Source organism: Macaca nemestrina, chromosome 6 (assembly GCF_043159975.1).
Source record: "Macaca nemestrina isolate mMacNem1 chromosome 6, mMacNem.hap1, whole genome shotgun sequence".
NCBI classification, from domain to species: Eukaryota; Metazoa; Chordata; class Mammalia; order Primates; family Cercopithecidae; genus Macaca; species Macaca nemestrina.
In genome coordinates this window covers 38,561,183-38,579,467 of record NC_092130.1, presented here as the reverse complement: position 1 = coordinate 38,579,467, position 18,285 = coordinate 38,561,183, and the positions used below count along the sequence as shown (strand labels likewise).

Here is an 18,285-nt window from a genome sequence, read left to right as displayed (position 1 = left end):
ATTTAATCTCCCTAAGCCTCAGTCTAGGAACATGTGAAATGGGGATAATAACGTAACCTGTTTCACAGAACTGTGGCGAGTATCAAATGGGATAATACAGGTAAAAATGCCTGACACAGGGAAAGTGCTCCCTAAATAGCATTTATTTCTTTTTGCTTGTCCAACCTCTACCCTCCTACCCGCCTGCCTCTGAAAAATCAGTGCTAATGCAGTAGTGGGCACTGCATCGAGTGAGCCCTCCAGCCACTGCCAGTCCTCTCCTCCTTGGGAATGGGAACTCCAGCTATTCCTGTCTGGGCTTTTGCTACAGTGAAGACTCCTGGGCAATGGTTCCCCAGGTACCCTGGTCTCTGCTCACATCTCTGGGTGCCAAACCTTAACAGTTTCTCCTCCCCTCACCCCAGTTTACCTGTCACTAACTTTATGATGAGGATCCCCAGTCTCCCTTGCCTCTAGATTGGTCTTCCAGCTTATCTGCCTCTTGTCTCACCTCCCTTTGTCTCTGTCTGTGACTCTTGGCTTCTGTCTCCTTTCTATCCTTGCTCGGTTCTGATTCTGCCCCATTCCCACAGCCCGTTTTCTTCCATCCTCTTTTTTCAGCCCTGCTGACCTCCCTGCTTACTCTATGCCCTACTCTCCCGCTTCACCTCACTGGGAGGTGGTAAAGCTGTTACACACCTAGGCTCTGAAGCCAGACTCTTGGCTGTGGCAAAGGTGGACTCTGAACTCATTAGCTGTAGGATATCAGGCAAGTTTTCTAATCTGTATGGGCTCAGTTTCTCATCTGCAAAATGGGGATAATGCTTACCTTGTACTCTAAGGATTAAATGATATAATACACATCATGTGTTTAGAACGGTGCCTGGCACCTAGACTATTATTATTTGCCATCCCCAACTGTCTGTCTCCCTTTTGTTTTTCAGTCCTTTTCCAGGTCCCGGTCTACCAGGCTCTTAAAAAAAAAAGGCTGAAACTCCCACCCATCTCCCACTTCGACTTGAGGACCTAGGACTAAGGGTTTTCCAGGATGGGTAACGGTGTCCAGGGCAGGCCGCGCCTCCTCAGCTCCCTCACATCAAAGAGAGAGGCATCTTCAGCCCATGGGGAAGGAGAAAGGAGCTGGGGCTGGCAGGAGGCCAGAGCTGAGATGACAGCAGGAGATACACCCACCTGTCTGCAGGGACGCTTTCTTTGCTCCCTCCCAGGCCCCAGCCCCATCAAGCTGCCCAGCGCCTGGGGCAGTTCCCATGGAGGGGTGCTGAGAACTTCAGCAGAGGAAACTGACCCCCCACTGAACCCCACTGTGCCAAGCACCCCACACCTATGGGCACCCCATGCCTAAGGGAGGAGGCAGGTATATAGACACCCCAGTATGTGTTTTTAGAACACCTGGCTAAAATGATCTCATTTGACTTTGTCAGGAAGAGGCAAAATGAGGCTATTTCCTTCAGCTTCAGGAAAACCTCATCTGGCTAAAGGGAAACTGTCCCTGGTTGGGAAGATACTCTCATCTCAGGAGAGATTCTACCTGGATAAACGGTGATTCCTTTGTTCCAACTCAGCTCACCGGGCTGGCAGAGAAGGTCTACTTGACTAGGGCGGGAGTTTCACTTCTCAGAGGTTTCCCCAGCTTGAGTCTGCTTAGGGGTGGGGGGAAACTGTTCATATGCTGCGTCACTGTCACTTAAGTAGCCTAATAGAGGAAAGTAATATCACTGCTGGGGTGGGATGGGAAAGGCTCCCCTGGCTGAGTGTGGGGAGAAGGGGTCTCACTACAGTATTCTGGCAGCTTTTCCCCTAAGTGAAGGGAATGCTCACCTGGTTGGGTGGGCTCCCATTTCTAATGGTGGATCACCCTGACAGTTATACGGAGGGGGCCTCTCACCTGGATGACCGAGTGGCCTATGGGGCTATTCTCAGATAGTTCGGCCTCATAGGAGGGCCGCTCAAACTTGGGGGCGTTGTCATTGGTGTCGAGCACGGTGACACGCAGCAGGGCACTGCTGGCGCGTGGGGGGCTGCCGCCATCCTGCACTTTAATGGTGAGGTCGTAGGAGTCCCAGCGCTCACGGTCCAGGTTGCCCATCACAATGAGTTGTGGTTGCTTCTCCTCCTGGTCCTCTGCCACCTGCAGCCCAAATAGCTCCTGGGCCTCAGGCCCAGCCTGCAGCTCATAGGATGCCACACCGTTGGGACCAGCATCACGGTCTGAAGCCAGCGGGATGGGGAAGAGTGAGCCGATGTTGGTGTTCTCAGGGATGGCCAGAGTGATGACTGGTGAGGCGAAGTTGGGTGTGTTGTCATTGATGTCTTGTACTTCTATCTGGCCCTCTAGCAGCCGGGGGCTGCCATTCTGCACGAGGTCTGTGATAGACACCTCAAACTCCAGGATGCAGGGATCACCAGGGAGCTGGTTCTGGCATTCACGGAGCCCCTCACGGTCGATGGAGGTCTCAGTGGTGAAAATGTCACCTGTCTTGCCATCCACGCGAAGGTACGGGGCACCCACCTCTAGCTTGTACAGGTGCCCCACATCTGGAAAACCATAGTCGGCTGCGAGGCTCCCAATGAGGGTGTTGGGTGGCTGTTCCTCCGGCACCTTGTACACTACCCGAGTGGCGTGGCCTGGGGATGGAGCCAGCAGGAGCAGCAGTGCTAGCAGCATGGAGGGCAGCAGTAGCCGTTGCCCCCCAGGGCCTGGGCTGTGCCTCAGCGGCCCCATCCTGGCAGGCCCCAGAATCAGGAGGGCTGCAAGGGGAAGAGGCAAAACAGAGGCCATGAGCTGGGAAGAGAAGCCTGGCCCTGAGCTGCCCAGAGCTGGCCCCATACTCACCCTCTCCCATTGACACACGATTCTCCACAAGAGCAGTCAGTCCCAGCACAGAACCCCAATTCCAGAAACTCAGATCCCTGAATCTCATCCACAGCTGGGTGTAGCAGCAGTGTCTGCCCCAGCTGGAGGAGCCAGTAAGAGGCCTGGCATGCTTAGAGCAGCTCCCGCCCATGGAACACCCTCACCCACCTGACGCTCCCTGGGCCTGAGCCCGGCTGCCCGCCCTCTTTCCTTCTTTCCCTCCCTGCTCTCTGCTCTGTGCTTCACCCAACACCTCCTTCTCACGAGCATCCTGCCTTAGTCACCGATGGTAATTACCCTGATACTGAGATAGGGAGAGAGAGCCAGTGGAAGGGTGAGGCCTCGAGCATCCCCAATTGGAGCACCCCTCCCCACATGCATGGTAGGAAAGAGACACAAGTACCTCCTTACACAACCCAGACCCTGGGACCATGACTTCTCACACTGGGCCCCATTAAGGTTGGCTGGAGGGAGAGGGGATGATGTCTCATTTCTCTTTATTATGAGATGCCAAGTCAGTGCCTAGGTATGAGGTATGATATCTGAAATCCTCTTTTTCTGACAATCACCCACGGTGCCCAGTGTTCGCCATCCCCATAAAAGGCCAGCTTGAATTGGGCAAGGCTTGTGAAAGTGGTTAGGGTTGAGGAGTAGGTGTTAGCCTTTCTGACTTTCCCCCAACACATATGCCCCAGAGTGTGCACACAGGCCCCAGAGTGCGCACACAGGCCACAGAATGCGCACACAGGCCCCAGAGCGTGCACACAGGCCCCAGAGCGCGCACACAGGCCCCAGAGCACGCACACAGGCCCCAGAGCGCGCACACAGGCCCCAGAGCGCGCACACAGGCCACAGAGCGTGCACACAGGCCACAGAGTGTGCACACATGCCCCAGAGCGTGCACACAAGCACATGAACGGTTGCTAGGGCTCCTCTCCTCCCCCTCCTGCTACCATGGGCAGGTGTGTACAAGGGAACACAGGTCAAGATTAGGGTCAGAACTGTGGTCAGGGCTGACTAGCCCTGGAATTGGCATTGGGAACTGCCCTGGCCTGTCCTTAGCAACAGGGAGCCCAGCAGGTCTAACTGGGACAGAGCTGCCAGTGATTATGACACCACCAGCCTTTCCCTGACCACTCCCCCACCCCACACGCTCTGGTCTCTGGATGAACATCTGGCTCCTATTTGACATCTATCCCCATATATCCAGCCCCTACTTCACACCTGCGTTTCCCAACCTCTGCCCTAGCCAACCACAAGCTGCACCCCCATCACCACAATAACCCCCTTCTTCTGCCCATCTCTCCTGGCTTTGAGGTCATGCATTTTCAGATCCCAGTCAGACCCAGCTACTGTCTCTGTCTTGAATGCCCCCTCCTCTCCAACGAATCCATGGCCAGTCCCTCCTCTATTCAAATCCAAAATCTTTGGATCTGCAGTTTCTTTAGAGGCTTCTGGTTCAGTCTCCTTTCCCCACTTCCTCACTTTTACCTGGAATACCTTCCCCACACCTGGAATACTCTCCCCACACCTGGAATACCCACCCCACATAATCGCACTGAGGGCAGGCTCTGGCCCTCCAGGAAGCCTTCACAGTCCTCTCCTGCCCACGGTGACCTCTCCTTCCTCCAACTCACAGCCACTTATTGTCTGCTCCAATCCCAAGGCAATGAATCATGGGGCTGACTGGGACACCGCCCGCCTGTGTTGTTCAGCTTCAGTACTGTGCACCTATTCCTGAGTTATCTGCCTCTCCAGGCAGACACAAAGCACCATGAAGGGACAAGTACTCTGTACACTCACTCATCCCCTGCCCCCCAACAATGCACCTTTGCACATCTGGGTACACTGTAGGGACTCAGTCATGCATTCAACAAATGTTTATCGGACATTTACAATATGCCAGGCTCTGTCCTGGGCACTGGGATGCAGAAGTGAACAAGACTGGTCCAATCTGCCATGACAGTGGTTCTAACTCAATGACTATTTGTTCATTTTGTTTGGTTGCTTCTGTATACCATTCGGCAAATGTAAGGCAGCAGGGTGGGGAAGAGCGAGGGCTGTGCCATCAGACGGTCTGAGGCAAACCCAGCTGCTCACTTCCTGGCTGCATGACCTGAAGCAAAGATTTAGTGCCTCAGTTTCCTTATCTGCAAAATGGGGATAATACTACCTATTTCCTGGGGTGTTTGAGATACTGTGGGCTAAATGTGGTACTCAACAAAGGACTCCTTCAAAGCATTTAGCACAATTGTAGTTGTGTACCTGTTTGGAAAATGTGTTAATTGTCTGTGTTTGCTACAAGATGGTGAGCAGAAAGCAGGAGAGTTTCTATTTTGTTTGCTCTTACCTCCTCAAGGCTTAGCCCTGGACCTGGCATACAGTGGGCACTCGGCAGCTCTTGAATGACTGTTGTTATTTTGGCTCTCTGGGCTTAGCCTTTCCTGGTGTGTGACCACTGCTCTTTCACTTGCTCACTTACCCGATTCCCCTACTCCACTAAGAACTTCCTGGGGTAAAATGTAAGTCTTCTCTGTTTAGGGCACATAGCAGACTTTTCAGCAAATGTTCACTGAATGCACAGAGTCCTTAGATAAATCAAACACTTCCCCTCCTCTGTGTGGCCTTCCCCAAGCACAGGCCCCTCCCTAAAGTGTGTGCGGCCGGCCAGCCGTTATGAGATTGGTGTGAATGTTTGTTCCCGTTGCAATCTTAATCTCTTTAAAGGAAGCAGGAATTTATCTGATACCCCATTTGGATCCACCCCGCCTCCAGTCACCTCCCCTCCACCTGCATGGACCTGACACAGGCTCATCTGACTACTTCAACCCCAGTCCAAACATCCCCAAAGGACCATCACCAGAGAACCTCATTTTCTTATGGGACTGAGTCCTGCTGCCACCCTCCTCTGCATATACAAGGTGGTATCATTGTGCACCCCAATTCTCTACGTAAGTCTTGGCAGGTGAGGCGTTATGTGGGAAGCCCACAGGAATTACCCTAAACCTGACCAAGAGAATAAATAAGGCAGTCACTGTTTGCCTCTGTTCTCTCCAGATCAGGGATATTTAAGATAGTTAATCTTTTGTGGTCACATCCTCCTTCAAGAATTTTATAAAACCATGGTGCAGATTTTTCCAGGAAAAATGACTGTTCACAAACTTTAGCTGCTAATTAATTCAGGGGGCCATGATCTGGCAGTCAGAGCGAATGATGTGTGGCCACTCCAAGAGCTACGAATGAAGCCCCTACCTCAGGCCTCCTCCATCTCACAGTCACAACCTGAGGCCCTATAACCTTTCAAACCTCCTAGGCAGAACAGGCACACATGCTTGTGAGACTACCTCCGCCCCCAACATGCTCTTTCTCACCCTTAGGAGTTGCCTTACCTCCAGCCAGCAAAAGAACCAGTTAAGGACTGTGGTATCTAACCTCTGAATTGGAAAGAGAAGGAGAACCACAGGATAATATCCAACTCAAGGAAGGTATAGGATGGTGGGGCTGGGGAAAGGTCCCAGAAAGTAGGAGGAATGTGGGGAAAACAGGGCTGGGGGAGAGCTGCTCACAGTGGGGAAAGGAGTTGAAGAGGCTCAGGCCCTTCAAGCATCTGGAGAGTTCCTTCAAAATGAGGATTATCTGGCCCCACCCTTAGGAATCTTTATTCAGGAGGTGGGACCTAGAGAAACCCCCAAGCAATTGTGATGCAATGGTCGGATCATCTGGGTACAACTTTAAGATAATTCCAGGGAGTTAAGAAAGGGCCTGTGGTCCTGCAAGCTTTCCGTTGCCAGGCTGGAATGCAGTGGTGCGATCTGGCCTCATTGCAACCTCTGCCTGCCGGGTTCAAGCAATTCCCCCGCCTCAGCCTCCCAAGTAGCTGGTACTACAGGTGCGTGCCACCACGCCCGGCTAATTTTTTTTTTTTTTTTTTTTTTTTGTATTTTAGTAGAGACGGTGTTTCACCATGTTGGCCAGGATGGTCTCGATCTCCTGACCTTATGATCTGCCCCCCCCTCGGCCTCCCAAAGTGCTAGGATTATAGGCGTGAGCCACCGCGCCAGGCCGGGTACTGCAAACTCTTTTTTATTTGGTGGGGGGATGGAGTCTCGCACTGGAGTGCAGTAGCTCAATCTCGGCTCACTGCAAGCTCTGCCTCCCGGGTTCACGCCATTCTCCTGCCTCAGCCTCCCGAGTAGCTGGAACTACAGGCGCTCACCATCACGCCCGGCTAATTTTTTGTATTATTTAGTAGAGATGGGGTTTCACCATGTTAGCCAGGATGGTCTCAATCTCCTGACCTTGTGATCCGCCTGCCTGGGCCTCCCAAAGTGCTGGGATTACAGGCGTGAGCCACCGCCGCACCCAGCCCCTGCAAACTCTTATCATCACCTTTGCCATCATCATCACTCATTATCATCTCAGCAAACACTAAGATTCTACTCAGTACTAAGCATTTTACACACATGATCTCTTTCCTCCCAACCCTCTGAAATGGGTACTATTTATTATTACACTCCTTCCCATACTACAGATGATCAAATGCGGGCTGAGAAAGAATAAACTGTCTCAAGTCACAGAAGTAGTATGTGGAAGAGCCAGGACTTGAGAAATAAGAATGCCTCTTCACATCCCAGAGTCTGGGGGAAAGGAACAGAAATATCTGAGGCTAGAATCTGATGCTTGTTATGTCACACCCACCTCCCCACCATTCTTGGACTGCCAACCTTGGCCAGTAAGTAGGGAATAAGAAAGAGTGGGCCTAAGGGTCAAGGAATGGATGAGCCCAGGCTTCCTAGGCTGCTGCTGTTCACACAGGGGCCTTTAGAGATGCAGGGAGAGAGCCAGGGTGGCCTGGAAGGGCAGGAGCAGCAATAAGGAGGCCTTCCCTCACCCCTGCCCCCATCATCTCTGAACTTTGTCCCCAGCAGTTGGGCACTGGGAGTCATTAGTCCCACACAGCAGCCTTTGATACATGCAGCGCCTTATCTGCCCTTCCCCAGGCCCTGACTGCCTTCCTGGGCAATGGTGCCCCACCTCCCCCCAGTGACGTGGGCACCCAGGACCCTGAGAAGCCTCAGGGGGAACAGGCACAGGGACCCATGTCCCTCAGATAGAGGAGCAGAAGTGTCATCAGGGGTGTAGGAGTAAGGGATAAGAAGGGGACGGAGTCCCAGAAAAGCCGAAGGAAATACTATCTATGTCAACATCTGGGAAGGGATGGGAACAGAGGTGAGGGTTCACCCGGAAACTTCATTTCCAGCCCACCCTGGGGACTAAGGTCCATTTTGCTGAGTGCTGTGGCCAGAGAGAAAAAACACACACAGAGGCAGCCACGACTGTCCCAGTAGCCAGGTCAGCTCTGACTCCCCACCCTCACTCCAGCACTGTTACACAACGGTCAATGCCGCGGGCACAAAACACCAAGGGACAAAGGGACTGTCTGGGGGAAGAGGGGAAGCAAATGGGGCTGTGTGGGGTGGAGCTGAACAGAAGCCTCCCACTGAAAGCAAGTGTGCAGACCTCAGCTCCTCTCCCCTCTCTCCCACAACCCTCTATTAGCCTCTGCAGGGCTTCTGGGCACCTGCATGCTTGAGTCAGATTGTTGGGGTTAGAACCCTCGCTCCACCACTTCCTAGCTGTGTGACGTTAACCAAGTGAATTTACTTTTCTGAACCTGTTTCCATACTGTGAAATGGAAATAATGAATCCTGCCTCTTGAAATTATTTGGGAGAATTAAATGAGATCTCATGCCTATAAGGTCTGTTACATTAAGGTCTATTTACATCACATGTAAAGGACAAATCATTTTTTTCTAAGTCTTCCAATTGCTGAATAGACCATTTTATTTCCAGCATCAGGCACACAGTGGGTGCCCCTTTGTTGGATGAATAAACAAGCCAATCCCTCGCTGCTTTGTAAGTCCTATGAAGGCAATGATGGTACGCATCTTACTACTGCAGCCTCACCACCCACCATGGGCCCTGGCAGATAAAAGGTGCTCAATACATTGTTGAACAGAATCTCTGCACCACCTATGCTTGCTCACGGAAGGGGCAGCCCTCACCTTCTCCTTCTTTCCCCACACTCCTCCCTGAACCTTGATTCCCACTTAGCTCCTCCCCCACCCTGGTAGGCCCCCTCCTGGCCCTTCAACCCCCTTCTTCCCAGCAGTAAGGTTACTATCGCTTGCCCAGCTCCTCTGCAGAAGTAGCCACAGCAGCAGCCTCTCTGCTAAGAATATGCCAGACCAGCAAGACACCCCCTTCCAGCTCAAGTCCCTTTTGGAATTGGGAATTGGAGGTGGGTAGGAAAAGGGGTAAAAACTAAATGCGGCCAGAACTGAATCCAGACTTACCTCCCTATCACACTGCCTCTGGCCACCTCTGGGGGCCTGTCTCCCTCTCCCCTCGATTCCACCACATGCCCTAGTCTAGTTGTAATTACAGGTTCCAATACCCCCAGACCTTCACGTCAATAAAGTAACACCACTACCCCCGCGCCCCCCCTCCCAAACACAGCTAGACATCCGGGTTGTCATAAAAACTTTCTGGGTGGCCCCCTTTCCTGGCAGCTCCCGAGGGTTGACCCAGAACAGGTGCTAGAAGGCTCGCGGCGTCCTCCTGCACGAAGTCCTGGACTCTGCCAACCCCAGCAGCCCCAGTCCGCACCGCCTTGGTGAGCGGGCGCTCCCAGCACACACCCAGCGCGCGGAGCGACTCCTCCCAGAGGACGCCGACTCTGTGTGTGTGTGTGTGTGTGTGTGTGTGTGTGTGTGTGTGTGTGTGTGTTGCGGGGATTGGGGGGTGGCGGAGGACGGCGGCAGTTTCTTGGGCTCTGGTGGCCCCACCCCCACCCTGGCAGCAACTGGCCTCCAGGAACCCAAGGCAAGACTAGGGCGCGGCGTGTTGAGAACGCGCCTCGGCTAGTTGGGGGAGCCCTTGAGCCCCCCGCACCCAGGCCACCGCGGGGAATCCCTCCTCCCCGGCATCTCCGGCCTCGGCCTGGGGTCCCCCGCAAGCCGGCGCCGGCGCGAGCAGCGCAGCGGGAGCCGGGAGGGGGCAGGGAGGGAGCCGGCGCTGGAATCACAAAGCCGCGAACCCGGCTAGGCGGGGACATTCTCATAAAACCGACCCTCTCGTGGCGAGCGGAGGGGGGATTTACCCTACGCTCAATCCTCCAAGGCCTCAGTGCCGCCCTCAGTCTTTCCTGGCAGAAGAAATAGTAGCCGACCACTGTTGGGGAAACTGAGGCCATAAGTCTGACTTACAGAGGGTAGCTGGGGGGGAAAGGGTGCGAGACCACCTCGCCTACAAATTTTGCTCCTGTGCCTGCCGCGATCTTCTTTCTGGCTCCAGGGCCTGCCCGCGCACACACTGGCCTACAGCGCGGACTAGGCGGAGGGAGCGCCCAGGTGTGAGACGAACCAAGGTGTGCGGGACCCACCAAGGTGTGTGGGACCCACCAAGGTGTGTGGGACCCACCAAGGTGTGTGGGACCCAGGTGTGCTGGAGACCCAGATGGCTCAGAAAACTCAGCTAAATGTCCGGAAGAGGGTCGCAATCACTGTCCCAGGCTAGCACCCTCTGCAAATGAACCTGGGGCCCCGGAGCCCTGGGGAGGCGGGATGGCTGGGCCAGCCAGGTCCAGTTTGTTCCCGGAACACCGGCCGGTTCGGCCCGGGAGTGGGGGTTGGGGAGGCGCCGGCAGGGAACCAGGCTTCCCGCTGTGCCGATATTTACAATAACAATGTCGCGATTAAGGTGGCGGGGCGCTTGGGGCTCGCCGAGCGACCCCGGCGGCTTCTGCCTGAATCTGGACTCCGAGGGAGAGGAACGGAGTGTGTGTGTTTGTGTGTATGAGCTGCAGGGTGTAATGTAATGTGACACTGTTGGTTTAAGGTGTGTGTGACACCCAGTGTTAAGATGGGTGAAGCAGTGGATTCTGTGTTTGTGGCTGTGAGGCTCTGCTGTTGGTGCCACTTCCTGTGTTAGGGTGTGTGCCGTCAAGCTTGTGCTGAAATACTGGGTTGTGTGTTTGTGTGGGTGCAGTAGAGGGGTGCAAGGAGACCTGTGCTGTGTACCTATATTCTGGCCAAGAAGTGGGTGAGATAATATATGTTAGGGTGTGTTCCTTAAAGGAATGTGGGGGATGGCTAGGTTTTGAAGGGTTCGTGTAGTCAACTGTGGCTGTGACACTCGTACATGAGGGCACGAGACTGTGTTTGTGTGTCCACGTCGCGGGGTGTCACACCCGGTTGTGTTGTTGCTCTGTAAAGCCACGGGTTGCGTGTCCGTGCTGCTGATCGTGCAGACACTGAAGCGGATTCTGAGCTGGTGACGGTGCCCCAGTGGGCGCTGGTGTGCGGGAGGTATGTCTGTGTGCACATATGTACGGATGTATGTATGTGTGTATATATGTCCACGGTCTGGCCCTCTGGGTGCCCGCGGGAAGCTGGAAGCGGCTGAGTGAGCCGAGCTAGTTGCCCAACAAGTGTGTATGTATGTGTTGTGGATAAGGGTCCCTGCCTGCTCCGTCCTCCGAGAGCCCCCCATCAAACTGGGGGCCGCGCACTTCCCCAAACCCATCCTCCACGCCGCGCGCTCCTGGAGTCTCCTTATCCCCGTCTCTCTGAGAGCTCCCAGGTTCGGGACGCGGGGACTGGGGTCCCCTCCCTCGGCTTCTCGCCGCGGACCTGGGAGACCGGAATCCCTCGGCCGCATCCCCGACTCTGGGCTCCCAGCCGCCCCCACCTCAGCACCCTCGCGCCGAGCTCGGGCTAGGCCCCCGCGGCCTCGCTCCGCCGAGCGCCCCTCCCTCAGCTCCCGCCGGCCATGACCGCTTCGGGCCCCAAGCCGCTGCAGCCTCCACCGCCACCGGATCCTTACCCGCCTCCGGGCAGCGCCGGTCGCCCGCCCCGCTGTCCATGAGCCGCCGCCGGCCCCGGCCCGGGCTGCGGCTCCGCACGGCTGGGGCTGGCGCTGCGGTTCGGGCTCCGGCTCCGGCTGGCTCTGGGCGCAGCAGCCCGGCGGCTTTGCGTCCGCGCCGCGCTCCCGCTCCCCGAGTGTGTGAGGCGGCGGCGGCGGCGGCGGCGGCGGCGGAGCCAGCAGAGAGCGGAGCGCACAGCCCGGCCCGCCCCCTCCCTCCCTCCTCCCTCCCGGCCCGCCCGCCTCCCCGCCCCCCCTTCGGCCGAGAGGTGGAGCTCGGGACCGCTCTGGTCCGGCTGGGAGGGGACCCCAAGCACCGCTCCCTAAAGCCTGGACCCCTCCCTTTGCTATCTCTTCACTACCCGAGGCCCAGTACACAGGCCGTCCCCTCCTCTGCGCTTCACCTTACACTTATCCCACCCAAGCCTCCATCTAGGACCGCTCCTGAATTCCCCTCCTTACCCTACTCAAACACCTGTCCCCAGCTCTGTCTGCCCCCTGGGAAGTCGAGGCAAGGGAAGTGTCTCCCACAGCGCCTTCTTCCCTGGGCACCTGCTCCTCCATATCCACCCTCTTCCCGCCCAGATCCCCGATCACCCTGTGTGGCCCTCCCTTCCCACTGCGCTCGGGGAAAGTCCACCCCTCCCCCTCTGGCCGAAGCCGCAGAGCGGTCAGCCTAGGTGGCCGCAGCAAGCCGTGGGGGTGGGGCTATGGAGGGGACCGTGGGAGGAGGAGGCTAATGGGACCCGGGGGCTCTAGAGTGAGGATGGGGAAGATACACAAGCTGAAGACGAAGTGCTGCGCCTGAGCTCAGGCTATTCGAGGGTCCCCTGATTACCTGCCCTCTGGGCGGCGTAGTGCTGCGGCCACCCGTATTTGCCAGTGACTTACATTATACAGTCACCGGGTCCCTGCCCCCCGAGGCCGCGCGGTGTCACGGCCTGTGTCACACGCCCTCGCAGTGCCACACGCTCCCTATCACAATCACACTCACCAAATCACACACGGTGTCACACGCAGTGTCTCACACACTCCAATACTAGGTTTCTCCCATTCAGATCTGGCTCTCTGGCGCCATCTAGAGGTCTTCGAGCAGCTTGGGAACTCCCTCTCCTGCGCTCGTGGTTTGGTAACCCAGGCTGCCAAGTGTCCCAGTTCAACAGGACCTCCTGCCTTCTTCGCCTGCATGCCCAGGCAGAGTGTTCGAGATCAAAAGAATGAGGAAAGCTATCCCTAGCCAGGCCTAGTGCTGCGTGAGGAAAGGCTCTCGTTATGGGATGATCAGTTGCTGGGCCCCTTTTTGCCATAGCCTCTGACTCCCCATCTCTGTCCTTCCCCATTTCCCTGTTCCTACCACTCTTCTGTGCCTTTCCTCTTTCTTCTACTTCCTTCTCTTCTCAGCTCTGGCCTCTCTCGGTGGGATGCTCTTCAGGGTAAGAGTGGAATCTCTGGCTAGCTAAGGGGGCCAGCAAAGTCTGTGCAAGATCTCTCCCAGAGCAGCCCCCCTTAACTGGACTCCTTTTCTGGCCTGGGCCCTGCTCTATCCCTCAGCCCCAGGAGCCCAGGGGCGGGGCTCTAGATGGGAGATGGGATAATCTGCTGAAAGAGGGGGGAGGGTCTGTCCTGTAAGTAGCTTCTTTCTGTCTCACGAAAGCTCATACTCTCCACATCATTGAGCACAGCTCCGAGGAGGGAATCAGTGGCCCAGAGAGAAGAAATCTTCCACAGAAGAGCTGCCCCAGTCTCCCTGCCCCCAGCGTGTGCCTGCTGCCCAATGCAGCAAACCCTCCCCAGTCTGCTTGCTGGGAGCCATTCAAAGGCTCCTCTGTTCTCCTCCCTTGCTCAGGGCTGAGCAGGCTCAGCAGCCGCAGAGCTGGGCAGGAAATGCTAATCTCCCAGATGTTCTCCTCCATCCTTCCTGCTCCACCACCATCAAACTCAAATTCTGCACCAAGTGGTAGGAGCAGAACTGGGCCAGAGAAGCAGCACCAGGGTGTGCCTACTCTTCTCCCTACTCCCCAGCCCCTCCTACCCCAGCTGCCAGGCTGGGCTCTGTGCCCCTGAGTCAGGGGCAATGTAGATATGAGAATTGGGGCCTTTTTTCCCCAGGAAGGAGGGCAGGTGAGCAAGCAGGGACTGGGAGGACGGTTGGGGAGCAAGGGTGGTGGCATTTGAAGAGGAGAGAAGTCAGACTTTTGGCCCTGTACCAAAGTGGGAGGAGGACCTGCTTGGCAAGTGAAGCATTGGGGGAAGCTCCTGAAACTGATGGTGCCTGAGTTCCAGCTGAGACTGTGGTCAGGGATTGGAACCAGGTGATGCCGGGAATGGGAATGGTTGGGGTGCTTGCTGTGATATCTGTGTACCTGGGATGGGCTGTGGCTAAGTGAACTAGGATGCTGTAGGACCTGGAACTGTAACACCAAGCCTGCTGCCTCTGATTGTAGTTGGGACACTTGCAATGCTCTGATGCTGGTGTGCCTAGGCTATAGCCAATAAGATTACCTGAGAAGCTATCACCAAGCTGTGTGTATATGGGCGTGTGTGTGCATGTTGAAGGAGGGCTGTAACTGATATGCTGTTGAGCCTGAAGCTATAGATATGAGGCTGGCACACCTGAGACTAGCTGTAGCTGAGAAGCTGTTCCCTGTTAATATGATGTAGATGGGACTGTAGCTGGATCCATTGCCTAGGTCCTAGGAGATGAGAGGCTGTTGCTAGGAGCCTGTACCTGGGAGACAGGCTGTTACCTGGGATAGGAGCAGAGCTACTGTTGTGTATAGGACTGTAGCTGAGCTGCTATTGGTCCTGGGGCTGTAGCTGTGATGACAGCATACTGGGGATTGGCTATAGCTAAGATGCTGTTGCTCAGGATTGTGGATGGGCTGTTGCTGTATGCAGGACTCTAGCTGGGATGCCTGCAGCTATAACTTTAAAGCTTGGGTGTAGCTAGGAGGCCATTTCCTGGTAATTTTGCTGGACCATTATTGTGTGGGGGCTGTGGCTGAGACTCTATTGTCTAGGAGATGACAAACTGTTCTGGAAGGCAAGATATTACCTGAGATGGAAGCTGATGTACTGTTGGAGCTGATCTACTGTTGTGCCTAGGGTGGTCCCCAAGTGGATGTTGCTGGGTCAGTGAGAGCTGGGTGGGGGAAGCCAAGTGAGTCCTGCCTTGAGGTCTGGGAGATGACAGGAGCCCTAGGCTGGGTGGGGGCTGCTGCTCTGGGGAGGCCTCAGCAGCTGCTCTGCTGTGAAGCTGGAAAGCCTGTTTTCATTACTGTTTTAACTCTTTTTTTAACCTTGTTTTTCTCTCGACTGCACTTTAGCTCACTCATTAATTTTGGTATTTTTCTCACGGTGCCTCAGCCCCTGTCACGGCTGCTATGGCAACAGGAGGCAGTGTGCTCAGTGCCAAAATATCTGATCAAAAAATAACCAAAATAAGCAAACACCAAGACGACTGTTCTGGGGACTATGGTTGAGGGAGAGTCGATGGCTCAGATTCAGGAAACCCTAGGCTTGAGGGTACCTGTTTCACTACCCTTCTCCCCCAGGGAAGCTTTACTGAAGGTTCTGATAACCTAGAGGGCCCCTTTCCAAGGAATCCCCCACAGCACAATATCCCAGGACTCTGAGATTTCCAATAGTCCCTGTCCAAGGGGCAGCTTTGCCTGAGGTGGGAACATCAGGAGAGGGTAAGGGCTGGGGATCACTTCCCAGGTGCTGGTAGATGAAGCTTCTAAGAAGCTCCCTCCCTGCCCTAGCCACAAGCATCTGCACTCACTCACTCACCCACCCCTCTTCTGGCCCTTCTTGCCTTAGGCTTATCTCCCTTTCTCTGCACCCAACCCCCACTAGGCCACTTTTGTTTTCTCATAGCCCAACATACTGATGGGAAGGACAGAGTCGGGAGGAAGCTGACAGTCTCCAGCCCCTACCAACTCCTCAGTGGGGGTGCTGGAGAGGGGTACCATAAAAGTAGCTGACATTCTGAGGCCTCTGCCCACCTCTAGCTCACCTTCCTAGGGGAGATTCCTGAACATCCCTGACCACTCACTCCAATTTTCCCTCTCATTTCTTGGGAGCCTTCTAGTTCCCTGGAGACCTCCTCTCAAGTGGGCATGTCCCCAGGAAGGGTAAAAGGATAGAGCCTCACATAAGGTAGGAATGGGGAGAGCTCTTGGTACTACCTGTCTCTTTTCCTTCTTCATCCACCACATTCCCCTCTGAGGAGGCTTGTCTAGATGTCTGGAGCACTGGGAATTGGGGGAATGAGGAAGAGCCCCTCGACTCTGTCTCAGTCACATCACTTAATCACACCTCTCTTTCTGCTCCAACCCTCCGGCAGTGAAGTCTCACTCCCCACAGATCTCCACCCGCTTCCAGGAATGGCCAGAACTTGCCTCCTGTGTCTTTCTTTCCATTTCTATCTTCCCCTCCCCCCAAGAGCAGTAGTGGCCTTGGCCTCCTGGCAGTGCCTTCCCAGCCTGTTTCCATAGAAACTGGGTAGGCTGTGCAGTGCAAGAAGGGGAGGGGAGACAGGAGCAGGAAGGAGGGACCAAGCCTTAGGGACAGCCCCAGATGAAGGGACAAGGGCACCAAGAGAAGCGGGGAGGGGCCCCATGCAAACTGAGGGTGGGACCCTGATTTGGGGAACCGGGTGGGATGGAGGGTGGATTGGGGGAGAAGAGGTAGCAAAAACTTGGTAGCTGGCTTTGCTGCCTCCTGAGGAAGGGGCACAGAATCTCCCCTTCTCTGCCACAGGTAGTGGGGGTTCCTCCCTCCCCACCCCCTTAAAATCCTTCTTTACCAGAAACTGCCTGAGCCAGATGAATCTCTTCTCCGGGGTCTACTAGTCTCTAAGAAAGGGACCATGGGATTCCTTTCTTCCCCGAAGAGCTCCCCACTCTCCCTGGCCAGAGTCTCCTTGATCGGGAGACTGGGCAGCCCCCGGGGACCCGGTGGCCGCCGCTGACCCCTTGGCGTGCGGCTCTCAAAGGCCCCATTCATCTCTGGGGGCTGAAGGCGCCATTGTCCCCAGCGGGGGGTGGTGTGGGGAGTAAGTGAAGGGGTCTCGACTCAGAAGGAAGGAATGTGTCTGGAGAAGTTGCCCCCGGGGCCCCAGTCTCAAGGCCCGCACCAGATCTCCATCGGGACCCTTTCACGACCCCAAGCCCTTTCCCCAGGAGCTCCCAGCAGCCTTCGCGCTTCTCCGGAGGGTGGGGACTGCCGCGGCGCGGGGGCAACTTCGCCCCACCTCTCCGGTGGACTCCGGAGAACCATTTCTGGGACCGGGAGCTGTCCAGCACCTCGGGTCCTGACGGACCGCTGATTCGCCTAGGTGCCATCGGACAAGCGGGCGCTCAGAGCCAGCCCTGGTGGCTCGGGAGCTTTCCCCCATCCAGGCTAAGACCACTAAACCACGCCTGGCCCGGATGAGCTTGAATGCAGGTCCGGACGTGGGGATCCATCGGTGCTGAGAAGTGACCTAGGGAGCACCTTGACCCCTGCCCTAGATAGGGCATAATTGAAGGGCCAAGTGCCACCAGACCACTCTCCTGGAACCCTGTCTCAGACTTGGGCAGGAAGAGTCATGAGAGGTCAGGCCTTGCCTCTGCCCGCTTTCCCCATCTTTCTCTATGTCTCTGTTTCTGTTTTCCTCCGGCTCTCCTCCCTCCTCCTCTTTCCCTCCCTGCTGGGTCGGGGGCTGCTGAATTATCATTTCTCAGCTCTGCTAATGTGCTCCCCGCTGCGAGGAGGGATCATAATTCTGGGAGATGATTAAGTTTCAAATTGTTTTTCTTTGTGTTGTTGAAGATGAGGCTTTAATATGGTCCTTCCTCAGCCCGGGAGCCTGCCCCCATTCCTCCTTTCCTAGTACTCTCCTCACTAATAGGCTAGGTTTGGGACCATGTCTTTTGTGGTGCTCGCCAAACTTTTATGTGTATGGGGTGCTAAGGGAGAGGGGCATAGACCTACCCTTTACTCAAAATGGATTCTTTCTTTCTTTCTTTTCTTTCTTTCTTTCTTTCTTTCTTTCTTTCTTTCTTTCTTTCTTTCTTTCTTTCTTTCTTTCTTTCTTCCTTCCTTCCTTCCTTCCTTCCTTCCTTCCTTCCTTCCTTCCTTCCTTCCTTCCTTCCTTTTTTGAGACAGAGTCTCACTCTGTCGCCCAGATTGGAGTGCAGTGGCGCCGTCTCAGCTCACTGCAACCTCTGCCTCTTGGGTTGAAGTGATTCTCCTGCCTTAGCCTCCTGAGTAGCTAGGATTACAGCTGCGCACCTCCACGCCAGGCTAATTTTTTGTATTTCACTAGAGACGGGTTTCACCATGTTGGCCAGGCTGGTCTTGAACTCCTGACCTCAAATAATCCACTCGCTTCAGAAGCATCCCAAAGTGCTGGGATTACAGGCATGAGCCACTGTGCCTGGTTGGGAATACATTTAATATAGTGGTGAGAAACACTGGTTTGGACGTCGGACAAGTCAACATTTAAATCCCGACTCTGC

At 55.3% G+C, this 18,285-nt stretch overlaps 1 protein-coding gene across 4 annotated transcripts in view; it reads right to left on the bottom strand.

Moving 5' to 3' along the window:
* Positions 1 to 11,923, bottom strand: part of LOC105466972 (protocadherin 1) — a 28,488-nt gene extending 16,565 nt beyond the window's left edge. Inside the window, exons 1-2 of one of the 4 annotated variants that reach the window (XM_011716225.3) lie at positions 11,741 to 11,923; positions 1,886 to 2,748 (exon numbers count right to left, since the gene is read on the bottom strand). In XM_011716225.3, the coding sequence (XP_011714527.1) occupies positions 1,886 to 2,748; positions 11,741 to 11,780 (903 nt within the window). In that variant the 5' untranslated portion in view covers positions 11,781 to 11,923. Of the gene's footprint in view, positions 1 to 1,885; positions 2,749 to 2,833; positions 3,577 to 11,740 lie in introns of those variants that run through there. The other 3 variants (XM_024788236.2, XM_011716224.3, XM_011716227.3) reach the window with 3 other exon arrangements.
* Positions 11,924 to 18,285: the final 6,362 nt, after the last annotated feature.